We start from the raw sequence: 21,481 nt of genomic DNA, 5'->3' as shown, positions 1-21,481 counted from the left end.
CTAATTGCGATTGTTTTTTTTATTTTCTTTCCTTGTATTTTATTTTATTTTACTTTCTATTACTTTCTTTCTTTTTTTACAGCTGGGGGGCTGCAGTGCGGCAGTCCAATAGCATGGGCTGCCCCTGCCAGAAATTCAACCCAAACCCTTCTCCTGATAAATCACAACTTGAAATTTCAATACAGTTCAACTCCTGTTTTATAGAGAGTATAGCATCTCTAGCCAAGGATTTCTCAACTTCTAATCCCAATCCAGCCACATATCACCATGTACTCTTTGACCTTCAAACTTGTGCTCACATCCTATATATAACTGCTCTTAAACAAACTTAAACTATGCTCTTTTTCAGCTGATGACCTCCATGTGAGTGCCTAAAAATATCATCCAGTAGCATTGCCTATCCTTTATCAACCCTTATACATAGGTCAGTCCAGGAATCCCACATTCCCTCTCTCTTTCTGGAAAAAGTCACACATTTTCCCTCTACACAAAGGAAGAAATTCAACTAAATAAATTTAGACCTATAGCAATCTTATCTCCCCTTGCCAAAATACTTGTAAAATGTATTCAAAAACAATTGCTAGATTGTCTCCTGCAGGAAGAACTCCTATTCCCACACACAATATGGCTTCTGTCATTCCCATAGTACTAGCACTGCCCTTCTAACCTATACAGATACTGTCAATAAAGCTACAGATAATGGCAATTAGTCTCTTTCTTATTACTATACTTATCTATAGCCTTCAACACAGTTTGTCATAGCAAACTTCTACTTGAAATGTCCTCATTAGGTGTCTATCAGACAACCCTTCTGTGGTTCAAAAGCTACCTGTCCAATAGGTATCAGTCAGTAAAATGGTGCTTCAAACTCTCTCCTTACATTCCATTCACCACTGGTGTACCACAAGGCTGTATCCTTGGTCCCCTCCTCTTAACATTTTCACCAACACCCTCTATACATCCATACAACAGGCCACTGTAATACAATATGCAGATCATTTTGCTCTTATTTGCATATCTGACAGCATGGTACACCTCCAAAAAATTACTCTGGAAGCTTTAACAGCCACTGAAACAAGGATTCATAACTCACAACTCGTGCTCAACCCAAAAAGAACAAATTAACTTTCCCCCAAATCCTCCTTTCAAGAAAAAAACACAATTTAAAGTCATCTCTCTCTTGATAATACAACCATTGAAATAACCTTTCATAGCAAATTATTTTGGTTGATAGTTGATGATCTTACATTTAACCTGTATATAAAAACTTTCATAAGAAAAACTCATCAAAAAATAGGGATACTTTACAGAGCCAAAACCTCTCAAACATGCAACTAAAACTACACTTGCCACTACTTATCCCCCTCCCCCCCACACACACACTTCTTTATGGCACTCCCATAGGTTCATAGGTTGGTACTAGGCTATTGGCCCTAGGGCCTATCCAAGCCTAGCCATAACAATTCCATGGTTATTTCATCCCACACTATTTACTTCCCTGGACCCCTGTCTAGCAGGGTGAATTTCCTTTCCCCCATCCAATTGTCAAGGTTCCTTTTGAGGAGGGCCAAAGAGGCACCCTGCTTGACATGTATGGGCAGTCTATTCCAGAGTCTGAGGTGTCTCTGGGTCAGAAACCTATCCCTCCAGCATGTTTTGTTTATTGTGATGACAAGGATTAGATCCCTGGAGCATGAGGCTCTGAGGGATTGGGATTTCTTTAAGTGTAGCATGTCCAACAGCTCTGGGTTTGACATGGCCTGGTATGTTAAGCAGAGATCACCTCTGAGTAGACGATATGTGACAGAGTATAGCTGGAGTTTTTTAAGGCAGTCAGCATAGGCCATCTGCTTTAGGCCTGTGATTCTTTTAGTGAGGTATTTCTGCAGCCTTTCCAGTTGTTCCAGATGTCTTGAGAAGTACATACCAAATGAGGCATTGTATTCTATAATGGGTCTAATGAGGGATGAGTACAGTGGGACAATGACCTCCTTTTTTCTGAATGAAAAGCCCTTAGTGATGAGGTGTGCCACATAGAAGGATTTCCTGACTGTTGTGGCGATGTGGTTATCGAAGGTGAGACCACTGTCCACCTGTGTCCCTAGGTCTCTTATCACACTTTCGGTGTTTAGTGTACTGCCACCTATGTGATAATTCATGGGTACATGTTTTTCCCAAAGAGGATAACTATATATTTCTTGGCATTGAGATTGAGCCCATGGCTCTGACATGAAGCATCTGTTTCTGTAAGGTCCTTTTGTAGAGTATCCACATCATATGGGGATTCAATAATGGCTCCCTGTCTGCAGTCATCTGCGAACTTTGTTAGCCAGAGTCCCTTAGTGTTGGGTTGAGCTTCAGAGAAGGAGATGCCAAACAAGAGCGGTCCCAAGACTGAACACTGAGGTACTCCACTTGTCACATGTCTGGAGCTGGATTTGGAGTTGGCTACTTATACAGTGTGGGTTCTGTCAGTAAGCCAGTTAGCAACCCATCTAGTGACGTAGGGATTAATGCCCAGCTTAGTAAGTCTATTTATGATTCCAGAGTGGTGGATGGTATCAAAGGCCTTGGCAAGGTCCAGATAGGCTGTGTGGACTGCCTTACCCTCGTTCATGGCTCTGAAGACTGATTCAAAGAAGTTAATCAGGTTCAGGAGACAAGATCGGCCCTTCACAAACCCAAACTGGGTGGGGTCCAGTGTTTGAAGGTTGCCAATGTCTTTGTTTATAAGTTCCATGATAATAAGTTTGATGGCCTTGCAGATCAGGCTTGTCAGACTGATGGGGTGGTAGTTCCCGGGATCCAGGGTGGATCACCCCCTTGTAGAGTGGGATAACTGTAGCTGTGCGCCACTCAGTCTGCATGAAGCCTGAGGTGAGGCTATGATTAAACATGACACTTAGGTGAGGTGCCAGTTCATTTTGTAGTTCATGTAATACACAGCCTGGGAGTCATCTGGTCCCATGGATGCTGTATTCTTAGCTTTGGAGAGTGCGTTTTTTACCTGTGTGGCCATTATTACTGGAATTTGGCAATCTTCCATTATTGAGCTGGGCCATCTAGGGGGTGAGAGGGGAGTGAAGTTGGCACTGAATTGATCTGCCAGAATAGTGGCCATATCCTTGGCATCAGTATATTTAATGCCATTCTGTTGTAGCTCAGAGCAGATCTGAGCATAGCCATTTAGATTCTTGACATAGTTATAGAATGCCTTGTGGTTGTCTTTGGAATCTTTGGCAATTTTATTTTCATAACTAGCTTTGGAGGATTTTATGAGGGATCTCAGTTTCTTACTGAGGCTGGTAAGGGAGTTTTTTGCATCCTGGGATTTTCCTTTTTTCTGCAACAGTTTCTTCCTTTTGTTGTAAAGTTTGTTTATGGCACAGGACCACCAGATTGGCTTCCTGTTTTTGGTGGAGATCATCTTGGTTCTATTTGAGATGGCACGATTCATGCATGAGTGGATGTGCTCGTACAGTGCCTCAGTGCAGGATTCAGCAGTCGAACTTTCAGTTCCCGTATGCATGTGTGTTATGAAGTTTGTCACTTCTGACTTGAATAGCATGAAGTTAGCTTTGGAGAAGTTTTTTGTGGAGGTTTTCTTACTGGAGTGTAGGGGTGGTATGTGGATGTTAAGGGTGATTAGCTTATGGTCAGACCTGACCAACGCGGGGGTGACCAAAGGTGTGGAGCATCGATTTCCCATGTTGGTAATGACCAGGTCTAGGATATTGGAGCCCCTGGTGGGACTATGAATTAGTTGATCCAGGGCATTGGAATTTACGGCTTCCAAAAACCATTGGGCAAAGGTGTTGGTACATGAGTAGTTTTCCCAGTTAATGGCAGAGTAGTTGAAATCACCCAGTATTAGGGTGTTTGGTTGTATCTTAATATTTTCCAGTATGTTTAGAAAGGTGTAGTGAGAATCTTGGGACATGGTGGGGGATCTGTAGCAAGCTAAAATTTGGATTGCAGTCTTACCTAGTGTTAGTTGCACCTGGAGAATTTCAGATGCATTGTGTTGGACAACTAGCCTGGTGGTGTGAATATCCTTGGTGAATATGGACACTCCTCCACCTTTAGTGTTTCGGTCCTAGTTTAGTGGCCGAAAAGTCTGGTAAGAGTTGTAGCCTGGTATTGCAGGGGTGCTCTCTGGAGCCTTGAACCAGGTCTCAGTTACTGCACAGATATTGATGTTCTTCATTTTTTGGAGTGCATCAAGAGAGTGCATTTTGAGGTTTAGACTTCTAGCATTGAGTAGCGCTACCTTCAGAATATGCATGCTTGTACTGTTATGGTGGTGGTTTTGTCCTTTGAACTTTGTCTAAAAAAGGCACTATGGGGTGGCAAGAGCCTTAGCCAGTATCCTGAATCCCAGGGGGTAACAGGTGCAGACCATTTATGGCAAAGCATCGTGTTCTGTTGATCATGTCTTCCCAGGCAGACAGATACTGGATCCCCTTTGAATGACACCAGAAGCTGAGCCAATTGTTGAAGTCAATTATTTTGTCCTTATATTGTGGTATCATTCTGGGCGAAGGCAGGGTGCTACTCAGGGCTAGGGTCATACCTGCCTGGGCCACATGATCTGAGAGCTCTTCCATGTCTCTTTTCATGTAGTCCAGGGAGGGTACATCTCAAGTCATTCAATCCAACATGGACAATGACAGAGTCATATTTGTACTTGTTGTGGAGTGACTTGAGTGCATGCATTATGTGGCAGATCCTGGCACCCGACACACAGCTGACTGTAATTTTCTCCTTGTTCAGCCTGGTGAGTGGGACATCAGTGTGCCTGACTATAGCGTCACCTATGACTAAAGTGTTAGGTATGTTGTCTTGCCTTAGGGGCTGTTGCTGGGTGGCACACTGGTGTTGTGAGCTATGTGACACTTTGGTTATGATTGATGTTTGTTTGCATTTCAGCTTTGGATGTCCTTGTTGCTTGAGCAGGTTACAGTTAAGGGCCTCCACATATGTGGATTTAATGTTGCTATGTGTGGGTGTTGGTGGTGTGGGTTTAGAAGGGCTATGTGTTGCTTGAGATGTAGTGCAGATGTTAACCTTCTCTTCTTGACTGTCTAACACAATCTTGGGTGGAGAGAGCTTTGCTTCCAGTTTGGCTATGTAAGTGCATCTCTCACAGGTTGTAGTATTGGGTGGTAGGAGGAGCGGGTTGTCTGTGTACATGAGGCAAATGCTGCATTGTCCCAGTATGCCCAGATTCACCAGGTGAACAGGAGAAATCACCGGAAGCTGACCCTTGGGCATGCCTGGTTTGGTGTTTTATTTGTGAAGTACAGGAGCTGTTTTCCCTTGCCTTAGCAAGGTACTTTGCAATTATAGGCTGTTTAGTGCCTACAGTTAATTTCTCCTTATTAACAAGGAGAGTTGAGTGCTTGTATCAATTTAAGGCTTCCTAGTGCTTTCCAGCAGGTATTAGAGCAAGTGCTAGTCACAGGGATGCTTAAACGTAAGATGAAAAAAAAATGGTTTATCCTAAACACTGCAGTGTGCACTAGATAAGTTAGATGTGAAAGTAGGTAACTTAAGTTTTACCTGTCTAAAAAGTTAAGTTTTAGTGGAGAGTCACTATTTTTAAAACAGCAAGATAGATTGAAAGAGGGTGGTCACTTTTGTATTCTGGTACTATGGAATGCAGTGGGATGGCCAATACATTTAAATAGTTGAAGGGGAGTGATTTTACAAAATGATAATTTTTGTGCTTACTCACACAAACCAGTGAAAGCAGAGAGGAAATGAGATATATGGTCAAATTAACATAAGAGGTAGGCATCTAGAAAGACCGTGGTATTTAAGAACACGATAGTAAGCGGGTAGGTGGGTAGGGAAAAATTTCTGCCTGACTCACAAGAGACAGAGCTGTGGTCTCTTTTGATGTTTTAATATGCAGTTAAAAGCAGAATACAAGTAAAACATAAGGTAAAGAAAACAAATCACAGTATTTACAAACCTCCAGGCTTCACAAAAAGTAAAACCTGAATGATGTTATAGCAAACTTGTTAAATTTGCGGCAAATACCCCTTTCATAACACACCGCTGTATAACACTAAAAAGCCTAAATTGGTTAGAACAGCATCATCAACTAACATATGCCCACCTTCTTACCACCTATAAAATTATTCATCATCCATCTGTTTGTCCAGCACTCAAAACATTCTATACAACTATGTCCCCAGTTGGTCACTGCAATCCAGTGACCAACAACTCTTGTCTGTCTACAAACCTAGCAAATCTGCTGTGCATTGCCTGTATTCTTACAAGGTTGCTAAGGACAAGAACTCCTTACCAGCATTCATCAGGTCAATACCCTCACTCCCATCTTTCAAAACCACTCTGAAAGAATTCCTAGCTAAAATTTGGCTCAGTTCCTGTTAAAAAAAACAGGATAAACTATATCCCTGACTGTGAACAAGTGCCTTTTCATTCCTTATAATGCTTTGCTCTCCCCTCTTCACTTACTTCCTTCTTTCATATTCTTTTCCTTGACTTTCTCTCTAAATATACCATAAGTCTGTGTTTCCCTCATTTCATATGGCAATTCTTGTTTGTATGTGACTAACTTACCTTTGCTTTCTCTACAAACTGTCTAAAGTTTTCTAAGTATTAAATGACTGTCATATAACATGGTATCAATTCTTAACCAATGTTTTTGTTATAATTATTTAAACTGCAGATGTTTTGTTTTATTTTTGAAGATTGTAAAATTATTGTTGTTAAAATGTTTTGCAATAATGTGGAGCTTTTCTCCTTGGACTTCTGCTGAAAATGGATTCTACCTAGTCGAAATTTCCAGGTAATCGAATGTCAATATATAAATAAATAAATAAACACCCAAGAACTGTTTGCAGCAGGGACAATAAATGGTTCACCAAAAAGTATGACAAAGCACACTACAACAGTGAAAATAATAAAAATGTGGTGAACCAACCCAAGGCAGAATAAAATCATATAAGTACATCCAATAAAAATAGTAAAATGTTTATTGTGTGAGCAGTTTTGCAGTTTAACCAACTGCTTCATCAGACATAGCTCCTAAGACATCAACTAGACTATTTTAAAAAACCTTGAACCAATGAAAGCATTGCAGTCATTAATCAATTAATGCAAATCAAAGAATTCCCATACCAACACAAAAATAAACCATTCATATTAAAGTCCCATACACATAAAATCATATACCAAAAATACATATAAACATGTATACATAAAAGATGTGTATGTATGTGTGTATATATATATATATATATATATATATATATATATATATATATATATATATATATATAGGGGTCCTAGTGTTTACATCAAAAGTACATTAAATCGAAATGCACTACTGTGAACTCACTTTGATGAAAGTGCATTTTAGCAAAAATGCACTTTCGCAAAAAAAAAAAAACAAAAAAGACAATACGCAGTTTGTGTGTGGATTTAGTTATACTTCAACATGTACTGCTGATTGTACAACTAAGCAAACTGTTGCTTAGATCACAGTACAACAAAGATAAAGGAATATTCCCTTTTCATGAATGTAGTGTGATCTCGGAGTGAGAATATTAAAGAAGGGGGTGTGGGGGCACAACCCCCCCACATGGGGGTGCAGGGGGCTTTCACCCCTGCATAAACGTGAGTTGTGCTTTGTTTTTGTAGGTTTTTGTCATTTTGTTTTTGTTTTTTGTTTTTTTTTTTTGGCAAAAGTGCATTTTCGTTAAAATGCATTTTTGCGAAAGTGAGTTTGCTGTAGTATGTTTCAATTTAACATACTTTCGATGTAGCAACATAGATGCATATATATATATATATTTATATATATACATATAAATATATATATATATTTCCCCTTTACATATCTAAGTACGATTGTAGATTCTTTTTTATAAGACCTGTTGCTCCTTCTACTATTGGAACTGTCTGAGTATCTTTATTCCACATTGCTCTCTTTTCTGCCTGTAGATCCTGATATTTTATTATTTTGTGTCTCTCTGTACGCATGACACTGTAGTCATTGGGTGTGGCAATTTCACTGATCAATGCTACTCTTGTCTTCTTTTTTGGGACCACTATATCCGGTTTTCTAGCATCTATCTTTTGAACTGGTGGTAATGGTTGAGCCCAAGTGATATAAATTTCTTCATTTTCCATGATGCTTTGTGGCTCATGTTTCCAGTGTTTTTCTGACACTCCAATACCATAATGTTTGCACAATCCCCAGTGCAACAATTTTGCCACATTATTATGCCTTTCAGTATACAGTTGTTCTGCCATTAGTATGTCACAACCAGCAACGAGGTGTGCAACTGTTTCTAATTCAGTTTTACAAAACCTACATTTGTCTGTTTCTCCCACATGTTCACTGAACTTTGTAAACCAATGTGTATGTAGCCCACTATCTTATTTTATTTATTTATTTATTTATTGCATTTGTTTACTGGGAAGTCCACTGGGCCTAAAAGTGACCATTTTTGGTGGAGGCCCGGGGAAAAAAGCTCCGACAAGACCATAGATGCAGAAAAAAAAAATAAACATTAATTGGTACAGATGTAGAAACAGGGTTACACATAGTGGTTACAGTAATATATACAGAATATATACATAAGTCAGGAATTTAATTGGTTTGATTACAGAAACATATACAGAATATATACATAAACGCAAGAATTTAGTTGGTTGTCAGATGAATTCAGAGTGGTAAAAATGGAGATAAATTAATCAGCATTATTGCACCAGTATCAACAAGTGATGAAAGAAAAAAAAATAATAAATATGGAGAAAGTATCATCAGTCACTAGTAGTAAAAAGCATAGGAATTTAGTTATAATATAAGGAGAAGGAAGAGGTTGCCAGTATTAACCTTTCATCTCTTGGTTTGAATTCTCCTCTCCTCAACCATTCCTGCATTCATTCCTGATCAATATGAGGTTCTTCCAGAAGTTTTCTATACTTGCAACTATATTTATGCTTTTTCCACATTTCTTGCCTTCTCATCTGATCCTTCACCTTATAGTCCTTCTTTTGTTTCTTGGCACATTCAGTTGCTGCCTGATTTTTATCTACTTCTGTTTTGATTTCCATTCCTGCTTGATGCCAATATGCTTCTGCAGAGAAGTCATCTTAGACTTATTCTCCTCATGTTTCAACACTTTAATCTACATTTGGGTCTTGTGAGGTCAGCAGATATGTGTGCAGTCCCACAATTGCTGATCTATACATGTAATTGATTTCAAGGAGGCCCATCCCTCCTTTAGAACGGGGAATATATAATCTTGGTATGCACTGATTTCCATAAATCATTTGGTGAGTATGAAGCATCCTTCTTGTTTTCCTATCTAATCTATCCAACATGTTTTGAGGCCAATCAATCACTCCAAAACTATAAGGAAGAGCAAATTGGTTTATAGCTTGGATTTTGTTGCCAGATGGCAATGCTGTTTTCACGATTAATTTAAGTCTTCTGAAATATTCCTTACCAAGTTTTATTCACATTTGTTTGTGTTTTATTGTTGATCATTCATCAATTACAAAGTATTTATACACTCCCGCTTGCTCAATTTCTTTTATATCACATTATTGCCCAAACTGATGTTTTTTCTGGCATTGCAGTTTTCCTGCTTTAAAGGTTGCTTTTGCACATTTATCAAGACCAAATGATATTCTTATATCATCTGAAAATGTTTTGACAACTTGCAGCTGTGCTTTCACTTCCTCATCTGATGAGCTATACAGTTTTAAATTATCAACAAAGAGAAGATGGGAAGTCTTTACACTTTGTTGTTTTCTAGGACCCAAATTGTAGCCATGGTCTAAGCTGTTAAGTAAGCAGCTTAATAGTTTAAGGGCAAGGAAGAATAGCAGCGGTGATAGAGAGTCACCCAGGAATATCCCCCTTTGGATTTTTATCCCTGGGACAATAATTTGTCCTTTATCATGGCTTGCTTGCAAAGTGGTCTGCTACTGTTTCATGGTCACTGTAATATAGTCAATCAGTGTAGGATGTATGTTATACATTTTTAAACACTCTTTTATCCATTAATGTGGGATGCTATCAAATGCTTTTTTGTAGTCAATCCATGCCACTCTTAGATTCTTCCCTTTTTTACAGTTCTCCACTATGACTTTATTTAACAACAAATGATCCTTTGTTTCATATTACTTTCTTTTTTGCCCTTTTATTCTATTGCCATAATTGAGTTTTCTTCTAAATGACTATAAACTCTGTTGGCATCAATTCCCATGTATAGTTTGTATGTTGTCAGAAGGCAAGTTATTGGTCTATAATTTTTAGGGTAGCTTGCAGGTTCACTCTTAAGAAGGAGCATTGTTTTTCCTGCTGTTAAACAGGTTTGTGTCTGTTTGGGATGTGCATATAAATAGTTCTTACTCATGGCTAAATCTTCGTGCAAAGATGTTAATACTTTCAGCCAAAAATTAGGTACTGCATGTGGACCTGGGATTTTCCAATTAGAGACTTATCTTAACTTTATTTCAGTCTGTCTGTCTGTTACTTCATCCCATTTCCTATCTTGTACCTTTAACCCTCTTATTCTTTCTTTAATTTCTCATATCCATTTAGCATCTTTATGTTCCACAGGATCTTCATAAATACTTCTCCAAAATGTATCCATTTCTTCTTTTCTTGGTGGTCTTTCAATTCCTTTTATCTTATTTCCCAATTCTCTATAACACTTTTTTGGATCATCAATGAATTGCTTAATTTGTACTTTTCCTTTATATTTATCTTGGTATCTTTTAAGTCTTTCCGCCTGTGCTGAAATTTTTAGTTTGTTATTTGCGATAGTGCATGGTAGATCCTGGTCTGTTCTAATACTGCACATTGCTTTTATCACATCTGTCTTTCTTAGTATTTTTGTTGATCTGTTGCCTCTCCTATACTCTTCTAACAGTGACACTTCTTGTCTTAGCTGCTTTATAGTTTTCTCTATTCGATATTTCCATGATGGTATTTGATTTCCCCCCTTACTTTCTCTTGCTACCCTGTGTTCTTGTGGTAGAACTTTATCAGTTATTAATTTAGCAGCATAGTAATATATTCTGTTTGCTTCTGTTATATTGCATGGATCTCTATAGACAGTCCTAATTACTGTGTTCATTTGTTTTATCAGACTTCTGACTTTTGGGGTTTGTTGGGTCTATATTAGATCAGCGAGCGCTTAATAAAGCGAATGCTGATTGATCTACGTTATTTTTTCGAAAGTGGAAAATATCGAAGGAGCAGAAACTCAAATTTTTTCCTAGGGAAAGAATTTGGTTGTCTGTTTCTGTTGCTTTGGAATTTTCAGTGTTATGGTGGAAAGTTACCGGTCGGATTCAGGTAAGTGTGCGATTGTGTAGATGTGAGTGTTAGGGTGATTTAGGTGAGTTAGGGTTAGGGCTCGGGTTAGGTGTGTGTGCGATTGAGTGGACATGAGGGTTACGGTGGATTTAAGTGAGTTAGGGTTAGGGAGCAGGTGAGGTGAGTGTGTGATAGTGACGGACCTTAGGGTTAGGGTTTGGTTAAGGTAAGTGGGTAGTTAGTGGTGTGTGCATAGTTTAGTGTAGGGTTAGGTATCAGATTTTAGGTGTATGTGTGTGGATTTCTGTTTGTTTGGTGTGCTTGTGTTGTGTGTATGTGTTTTGGATCAGCAATTTTTTTCCCTGGGAAAAAAATCGCTGATCTGACAGTTCGAGATTGTAAGCTTTCAGTTAAATTAGGTTGATCAATCAGCATTCGCCTTTTTTAACCGTTCGCTGATATAATATAGACCCGGTTTCTTAACCTTCTGCAGTATATTTTTTCATTGATCTTAATATATCTATGTCTATTAAATCACGCAACTCTTCTCTTAGCTCATTTTCTTCCAAACTGAGGGCATATCCCTTGTTTTGTAATTCATGTGGACATTCTATAGAAGATTATAAAGCACCTTCCTGTGGCACATTCTCTTCAATTTCATCCTGTGCCATTTGTAACTCTGTCATATGGGAACTCACTGGCTTATCACTCCTCAACATTAACTGCATCAGAGTTTCCACAGTTTTCTGTTCCTTCACTTGCTGTCTAGCTTCAAGTGAACATTTATATTGGTTTCCTGTGGAAGGCTCCAAATTGTCTTCATATAGCACCTGACCAATTGCTTCCTGTTCCACTGCTTTCCCATTAATTTGGATAGCCACTAATCTATCCTGTTATGGTGCTTTCTGAATTAGATTTTCTACACAGAATCCTTTACTTTGCAGGTACTCCATAACCTCAGTTTCTATTTCTTTAACTTCTCCATTACTGATCTCCTTTTCTACTTTTCCTCTTTGTCTTCTTATTTTCTGTACTGTAAAGTTTTCCATGTCTGGATTCCTTTGCCTGTATTTCTCTTCAAATATCTTTGGTGCTACTCTTTTTGTATTGGTTAGTTTTACTTTCTTCTTTGCATAAATATTACACCATGTTAAATCTCTTTTTCTTTCCCATGTCCATATTTCTTCTTCAGATGTTTCCTGATCTCCTTGTTTCTCCTTACTTTGGGGGCACACTACATCCTGCTGTGATATAACCTATATTAGACCTTCTACACCAAATCCTTCACTTTGCAGGCACTCCATAACTTTGACTTCTATTTTTTTAACATCTACGTTACTAATCTTCTTTTCTACATTCCATCTTATATACTCTTCTAACAGTGACACTTCTTGTCTTAGCTGCTTTATAGTTTTTTCTATTCGATATTTCCATGATGGTATTTGATTTCTCCCCTTACTTTCCCTTGCTACCCTGTGCTCTTGTGGTAGAACTTTATCAGTTATTAATTTAGCAGCACAGTAATATATTCTGTTTGCTTCTGTTATATTGCATGGATCTCTATAGGCAATCCTAATTACTGTGTTCATTTGTTTTATCAGACTTCTGACTTTTGGGGTTTTATTAACCTTCTGCAGTCTATTTCTTTCATTGATCTTAATATACCCATGTCTATTAAATCAAGCAACTCTTCTCTTAGCTCATTTTCCTCCAAACTGAGGGCATATCCCTTGTTTTGTAATTCATGTGGACATTATATAAAAGATTCTACAGCAACTTCCTGTGGCACATTCTCTTCAATTTCATCCTGTGCCATTTGTAACTCTGTCATATGGGAACTCACTGGCCTGTCACTCCTCAACATAAACTGCATCAGAGTTTCCATAGTGTCCTGTTCCTTCCCTTGCTGTCTAGCTTCAAGTGAACATTTATATTGGTTTCCTGTGGAAGGCTCCAAATTATCTTCACATGGCACCTGACCAGTTGCTTCCTGTTCCACTGCTTTCCCCTTAATTTGGATATCCATTGCTCTATCCTGTTGTGGTGCTTTCTGAATTAGATTTTCTACACTGAATCCTTAACTTCACAGGTACTCCATAACCTCAGTTTCTACTTCTTTAACTTCTCCATTACTAATCTTCTATTCTACTTTTCTTCTTTATCTTCTTATTTGTTGTATTGTAAAGTTTTCCATATCTGGATTCCTTTGCCTGTACTTCTCAAATAACTTTGGTGCTACTCTTTTTGCATTAGTTTTGCTTTCTCCTTTGCATAAATACTTCACCATATTAAATCTCTTTTTCTTTCTCATGTCCATATTTCTTCTTCAGATGTTTCCTGATCTTCTTGTTTCTCCTTACTTTGGGGGCACACTACATCCTGCTGTGATATAACCTGTATTAGACCTTCTACACCAAATCTTTCACTTTGCAGGCACTCCATAACTTCGACTTCTATTTTTTTTTTAATTCTACTTTGCTAATCTTCTTTTCTACATGCCATCTTTGTGATTTTATTTTATTTTATTGTGAAATTTTCCATATCTGGATGCCTTTGCCTGTATTTCTCTTTAAATATCTTTGGGGTTGCCTTCTTTACATTGATTAATTTGGCTTTCTCCTTTGCATAAATATTACACCATATCAAATCTTTCTTTTCCATGTCCATATTTCTTTTTTATATTTTTCAAATGTCTCTTGGTTTTGTTGTTTATATTTTTGCACTTACTCAGATGCTTCTTTTTCCAAACAAATCAAGGTTTTTTGATCTATATACAGTTTTTCACAAATCTGTTGTATTAACTAACACAAGTTTTCATTTGAAGCTTCTGACAATTTTTCTTGAGGAAGTATTTTTCTTTCCACTAATTTCTCTCTTAATCATTTTGTATATCTTGTGTCTGGAAATTCTGGGCTTTTTGCATAATAGTAACAATACAACAATTCTTTCTTATCCTCAATAGTCCACTTTATCGTCTTTATGGCTCCTCCCATAAAGCTAATACCATGCTGGCGTAGCTATTGGCACTGGACGTGCCCATACCTACACCATCCTTCTGAAAATGTAAAGCACCATCAAATAAAAACACATTATTTTCTAATATCATTTCCATAAAGAGACAAAGCAGTTCTACACACTTGGCATCATATTGACTATGCTTACCCAAATAGCTTTTTAGCACGTTAATACCAATTTCATTCAGTATGCATGTAAACAGCGATTGCACATCAAATGTTACAAATATACAGTCAGTAGTCATAACATGTTCTGCCATAAACCTATACAAATCATTTAAGAACTGCTTTGTGTCCCTTAATACATAAATATTTTCATCCAGAATTGGTCTTAGGTGATTCTCAACATAAACTGATAAAAATTCTGTGCACCAACCTCTGCCTGAGACAATAGGTCTAAAAGGTGGTTTCCATGGATTTTTGTGGATTTTTGGGAGGCCTTGTATCACTGAAATTACTGGTTCATTACATACCAAATAATTATACAAATCCATTCTAATATTACGACTTAATAAACAATCTAGCAAACAATCATTTATTCTTTTCACCATCAAATCTACATCAATCCTGGACACCTTGGTGTACATTTCAATATCATTTAACATCACATTGATGGATTGAATGTAAAAATCACTATCCATATCACTACCAAGCCCCCTTTGTCTGCTGGTCTTATAACAATGGTGGTATCATCACATAAAAATGACAACGCAGCATGTTCATACCTAGTTAAATTCCTATACATTTTACCATGCTTCATTTATTGCTTTGTCTCTTTATGGAAATTAAATTAGAAAATAATGTGTTTTTATTTGATGGTGCTTTATATCTTCAGAATGATGGCACAGCTATGAGCACGTCCAATGCCAATAGCTACAGCAACATGGTATTAGCTTTATGGGAGGAAGAACACATCCTGACCCCCTCTGCAGAGACATTGGATAGTCCTCTATCGTAAATTCGTGGATGACCTTTTTATGATTTGGGAAGGTAGTGAATAAGGACTTTTAAGGATTTGTGAATATATGAATTCCATGACACCTTTCTTAAAGTTTACCATGAATATGTCCTATCAGCAATATATTTCCTTGATGTCACCTTTATAAGGAATTCTAGTGGTTTAATAGACACTGGAGTATTCAGGAAAACATGCCATAGATATTCATATTTACATCGATGGAGCATGCATCCCCCTCATATTTTTTAGTAACATCATTAAAGGTCAAGGGCTGAGGGCCTCAAGGCTTAATGCCAATGAAATAGGTTTTATGGAGAAACTAGACGGTTTAAGAAACCAGTTCAAAGAAAGGGGGTATAACACCTGAGAGATAGATACTGTTTTGAGCAAGGTTCCTAAATTAAGAACTACACATGATAAACCATATTTTTCAGAAGGTCCTTGGGACATGATTGAACAGAGGGCATCAAAACAGTTATGAGTACCCTTAGTATACTCTATTAATGTCAGACAAGTAGAGGAGATAATAAGGAAACATTGGCAGATACTCACTACCGACCCTGAAGTTAGTTCTATAGGTGGCCATAAACCCAATTTTGTTTTTAAAAACAAGAAATCACTGGGAAGGCTGTTATGCTACCCAAGAAAGTTAGAACGACCACTTACCACTACTATGAGATATGGGACATTTCCCTGCTCAAAGTGTAACTGATGTGGATATATATAGATTTAACAGGGAACTTTATACATCCTGATACAGGGAAGCTATTAGATTTTAGGGTCACAGCAGATTGTAATACCTGTCATCTAGTGTATTTAGCTGTATGTCAGACATGTTTACGTTTTTACATAGGAAAAATGGACAGAAAGCTACATGACCAAATCAGGGAACATGTATATAATATTAACAATTCTAAATCCACAAATGCACTAACTAAAACTGTCTTGAAACAGGCTGATTTACATACATTTAAGTTTGTGATAATGGAAGTGGTACAAGCAGATGAACAAGGTGGAGATATTACAAACAAAGTGGAAAGAAGGGAAATGAAGTTGATAATTAGGATGAGAACCAACAGAGGTAAAGATCTGAATGATAAGGTTTGTATTAAACTGATTCTTAATACCAGACCAGTACACAAATGAAACAAGATGTGTACACCTATAGTAGTTTATTGTCCTTCAAGTTTTTGTTCCTTCTAAAGATAAAACTAGGATCTTGACCTACTACCTCTTTTAACCTCATATCAGTGTGTAGTATTTTCCAGTGCTACCTCAATATATTACAGATGCCACCCACACCTCCACTATAAGTAAAAATCATACTAGCCTTATTCCTGTTCACAAAAAAACCTCTTTGTGCTGGAATGTTGTCCACTTAATTCAAATTCCTATTAAGCCATGGTCTGGCTGTACTATTTCTTTTACTCTTACTGTCTTGCACCAAGGACTTTCTTATACTTGTATCCCCTTTGGTTGAGGTTAACTTGAAATTTCTCAACCTCATCTTGAAATCTTATATCCTCACTACACAATCTCAAAATCCTACAGACCTGGCCTTTTACTATATTATCAAATGTATGGCGTGGGTGCATACTGTCGTAAGTCAGCAAATTATTACGTTAGCAAGTTTTCCTGTATAAAGATGTAGCTATGTGTCCATCTTCATGTTTAGTTAACCGTACATCTAAAAAATCTATCTGAATTACAGTAATTGACTGTAAATCTAAAAAAGTCAGTGCTCACCTCCAAATATTCAACAAAAGAGGATAACTCCTGATCCGTGCCTCCCCATAAGAAGAAGATGTCATCCACAAAACGGGTATAAAAACCCAATTTGTCAGTCCATGCATGCAATGCATCAAAAATGGTAACATCTTCCCAATATGCCAATACTAAATTGGCATAAGAGTTGGCACAGGGTGTGCCCATGACTACACCCTGCTGCTGCCGATAGTAACTGCCTTGACACAGGAATATATTATGTTCCAGTACAATGTTTAAGAGTTTACATAACCTCTGAATGTTGTCATTATCTAACTGTGTTTTATTAACAAGTAAATTCTCTATCGCTGAGATGCCATATTGATTATTAATCACAGTGAAGAGAATATTAACATCCATTGTAACAAACAAATAATTCTTATCTAATGCTGTATCCCAATATGTTGATAAAGCTGTAATAGAGTGTGCAGTATCTTTCAATATTCTAGGGTACAAACTAAGAACAGGTTTTAAAGCATATTCTACCCATATCAAAATATTTTCAGTCACCCATCCCCTACCTGAAACTATAGGTCTAAGGGGTGGGTTTGATATGTCCTTATGGATTTTTGGTAAAGCTTTAAATTCAGGAATCACTGGACATTCTATCCATAAAATGTCTTTCAAATCATCTATTAAGCCTACCTTCTGTAGGTTAATAATCTTAGTCTTTACCTTGTCTATAAAAGCTTTAACTATAATAGGAGGAAGTTTACTGAATGTGTGGTCATCCTCCAATATTATATTCTGTTTATCACAATAAAAACATCTGTTCATAATAACCACGGATCACCCCTGTTCAAAGTGATCGTAAGACTAGGAAGACAGGTACTTTCCCTTGCCATCATTGCAAAGCCTGCCAATATATTTTGCAAATTTTCACTGTTTTTCTACAAGTTTTGGCATGCTGTCTCCTGCCTTATGTACTTTTGGATTTATATATATTCCAAAGCTCAAATCATCAAAAACTCATAACATCGAATCTCAAATCATTGAAAACTATAAAGCAACTAGAAATAACATCCCATAGAATTTTTACTACATTTATGCAGGGGGGCAAGCCCCCCTGCACCCCCACACCCCCAAAAATCAAATATACCAACTCCAAGGTGGCACTACATTTTTATTACATAAATAAACACATTTACGGAAATACATTGGAATAAATAAATAAACACTTTTACTGAAATGCATTGGAATGTTTGTTTTATGGTAACCATCTAAACTGTTGTAATTTATCATCACAGGATGTAAAACATTTTTCTGCTTTATGACCTGTGCACTGTTTTGCTAGGGAAGCATGTTAACTAGGGAGTTTTATTCACTTATGAATCTGTAATGAAATGTTAAATTGTAGAATAAACCAAACATTTAAAGATACTTTATATGCACTGTTCATGGCATTTATAAACTTCTCCCTTTCTTTATTGACAAAGAATTTGAAAGTGAGTTTTTTGGACATTATAATAAAGGGTAAAATCAATGGTAATATAAAAAACTAGAATTCATAGAAAATTTGAAGATGGGAATTATGTTTTGCATGGACAAAGTTGTCATTCCCCACATACTTTGAAACCTCTACATTATGAGAAGGTTTTTAAGAATAAAGAGGTTTTGTAGTAAAGAAGATGATTTTAAACAAGAACTCAAAAAAGCTATGCAAAAGTTTTACAGGAGAGGATATGATAAGAAACTATTATGGGAATGTAAAGAAAAATTACATAAACATTATAATCGATGTAATGGGTATGTGAGGGAAGGAGAAAGGATGGTAAGAAAAGAGACAGGGTTACAAAACCTGATATTTTTGTTACAAAATGTACTTTATTTTCTGAAAGCTAGTTAGTTTAGTTAAATATCTTTGGAGTATTTTGGAAAAATGTAAGAATTTAGATTTTAGTAGTAAAGGTCAACCTGGAATATCATATATGAGGGGAGGGAGCATTAAGGATTTGTTAGTACATGGTAAATTTAGTTTACCTATGGTTGTGAGAAATAGTGAGGTTGCTTTGAAAGGGATATTTCTTTGTGGGAAATGTTCTTGTTGTGGTTTTATTGCAAACAGCTTTTCAAGAATCAATGGAAGAATGTTTCAAGTTCAAGTTAGATATTGGTGTACAAGTAAGGGGGTGATATATGCCTTGAAATGTCCATGCAACAAATTTTATATTGGGGAAAGCAAAATAAATTTTGCAGTAAGAGTACAGGAGCATATCACAGATATTAGAAAGGGCAAAATGGAAAGCTCTATAGATGTATTTTCAAAAATATCATAATGGGGATCCATATGGATTGCAAGCTACAGTTTTAGAACAAATACATAATTAATTATTTGATGTATGGGATATAAAAAGGAAGATTTGGAGAAAGGAATCATTTCTTATTCTGAAATGCCTGTCCCTATGGGTCGTAACATGGAATGCAATTGGAAATATTTTTTGTAATTAAGGTATAATTCTTTTTTAATGCATTAATTACTTAATTAGATAATTACAGAATAGGATTTTGTATTTAAGGGATTTTTAGGAAAACAAGGTTATACTCTGTAAAGGCTGAAAAGCCGAGATGCTAGAGAAAAATAATTTGTTGTTCCATTTCTGTTGAAAGTAACTGGTCAACTTTTTTTGTGGCTTTTGGGATGTTAATCATATTTGGTGGTTGCTGACAATTTGACACAAGCTGTTTTGTTTCCACAGATTTGTCTCACATAAGTCTAGACCCTAGCACAGCCCACCCTATGCTCATTCTCTCTGAGGACATGACCCGTGTAAGAAGAGGTGATAAATGGAAGAAACTCAAACTCCTCCCTGACATTTCTGAGAGGTTTTTTGAAAAAGAATGTGTGCTGGGATCAGAGGGATTCACATCAGGAAGGCACTACTGGGAAGTGGGGGTGGAGAACAAGACTGCATGGGATATAGGTGTTGCAAGAGAGTCGGCCAACAGGAAGAAATTCATCATCCAAAAACCAGAGAATGGCTACTGGGCTGTGCAGCTGCAGAATAATATGTATTTTACACTGGAATCACCAAGGAAGAACCTTATCCTGAGTGCGAAACCAAAGAGGATTGGTGTGTACCTGGACTATGAGGGGGGGCAGGTGTCATTTTATAATGCTCGTAACATGTCCCACATCTACACCTTCTCTGACACCTTCACTGAGAGAATCTACCCTTACTTCTGCCCTTGGTTTAATGACGAGGATCTAAAGATGTTTCGTCTAAAACTGTAATGCACTGTAGAGTACTGAGATGGAAATTGATGCTTTTATAAATGTCTGTGTTATAAATACCACCAACTATATACAGATTAAAAATAACACTTTATTGCAGGTTATATTTAACAACAACATACATGTACCAGAAATTCCTCAAACAACAGTTTACATATATGAATGTTTAATACCTGATATAAAGTGAGTTCTTGTTACATACATGTTATCATTGTTAATTCCACTTGAGGTTAAACAATATTGCTAAATTCCTCTCAGTGAGAAATAGCTGCATTACATCCAAAAAAAAATCAAAGATGTGAGCTTGGATACAACTACAGTTGTTTAATAGTCAAATGTCAGAATATTGGTGTGATACACATAAACAGAGGAAAAACTACATCAGCAATGAATTTTCAGAAGAAAATTGTTGTTTGATATTTTTTTCACTGGGCTGGAGAGATTTATTTTTCACATTTTAAAGTGTCGTCCGTTAAAGAAAGTTTGAGGCAGGAAGGAAAGAATGATGTAGGCCTAGTTTGTTAAGAATTTAATGATTTTTTGACTTTATAATATAATCAGGTCTCTAAGGTATATTTTATTGCTTCTGGAAAAGAAATTTTCACATCTTTTATCTTCAGTATCAAGTTACTGTTTTGATATTATTGTTTTTTAGGGTAGAAGCTGCTATCTGATATATACACTCAACTGTAATTAGTGTATGTGTTGGCTTATATATATATTTAAGATGCATTCATTTAGTGGTTTCAGTATGTCCACTAGATGTGTGTGTGTGTGTGCGTGCATGCATGCGTGTATGCTTGTGCATGTGTGTACAAGGGCAAATTTCTCAATTCCCACTGTAATCAAATCTCAAAGAAAAAAAATCTGGTAAAAATGATTACCTGATTTAATAATTGGAATATACTTATGGCAGATAATGACATCAAAGAAATAGTTGGAAATTGTCCCAGGTATGTATTTAACAATTTGAGGAATCTAAAACAGCACCTATGTTTTCCTGATCTATGTATGGACACTAAAACAACTAGGTCGAGTGTTGAATTTGGAACTAAGAAATGTAATCATTGTGCATATTGTAACAATATTGATTCATCGAGATTTTTTCGGAATCCAAATGACGGCAAGTTATGGGAACTTAGATGCTGTGCAGATTGTAGTACCAGGGATTTAGTGTATGTGGCCCACTGTACAACTTG

At 36.9% G+C, this 21,481-nt stretch overlaps 1 protein-coding gene across 1 annotated transcript in view; it reads left to right on the top strand.

Moving 5' to 3' along the window:
- Positions 1-20,787, top strand: part of LOC122814325 (zinc-binding protein A33-like) — a 304,838-nt gene extending 284,051 nt beyond the window's left edge. The window contains exon 4 of the mRNA XM_044086912.1: positions 19,747-20,787. Within this exon, the coding sequence (XP_043942847.1) occupies positions 19,747-20,282 (536 nt within the window). The 3' untranslated portion in view covers positions 20,283-20,787. The remainder of the gene's footprint in view (positions 1-19,746) is intronic.
- Positions 20,788-21,481: the final 694 nt, after the last annotated feature.

Source organism: Protopterus annectens, chromosome 10.part0 (assembly GCF_019279795.1).
Source record: "Protopterus annectens isolate FY-2018-M chromosome 10.part0, PAN1.0, whole genome shotgun sequence".
NCBI lineage: Eukaryota > Metazoa > Chordata > Ceratodontiformes > Protopteridae > Protopterus > Protopterus annectens.
This window is presented reverse-complemented; position numbering and strand designations above follow the sequence as displayed.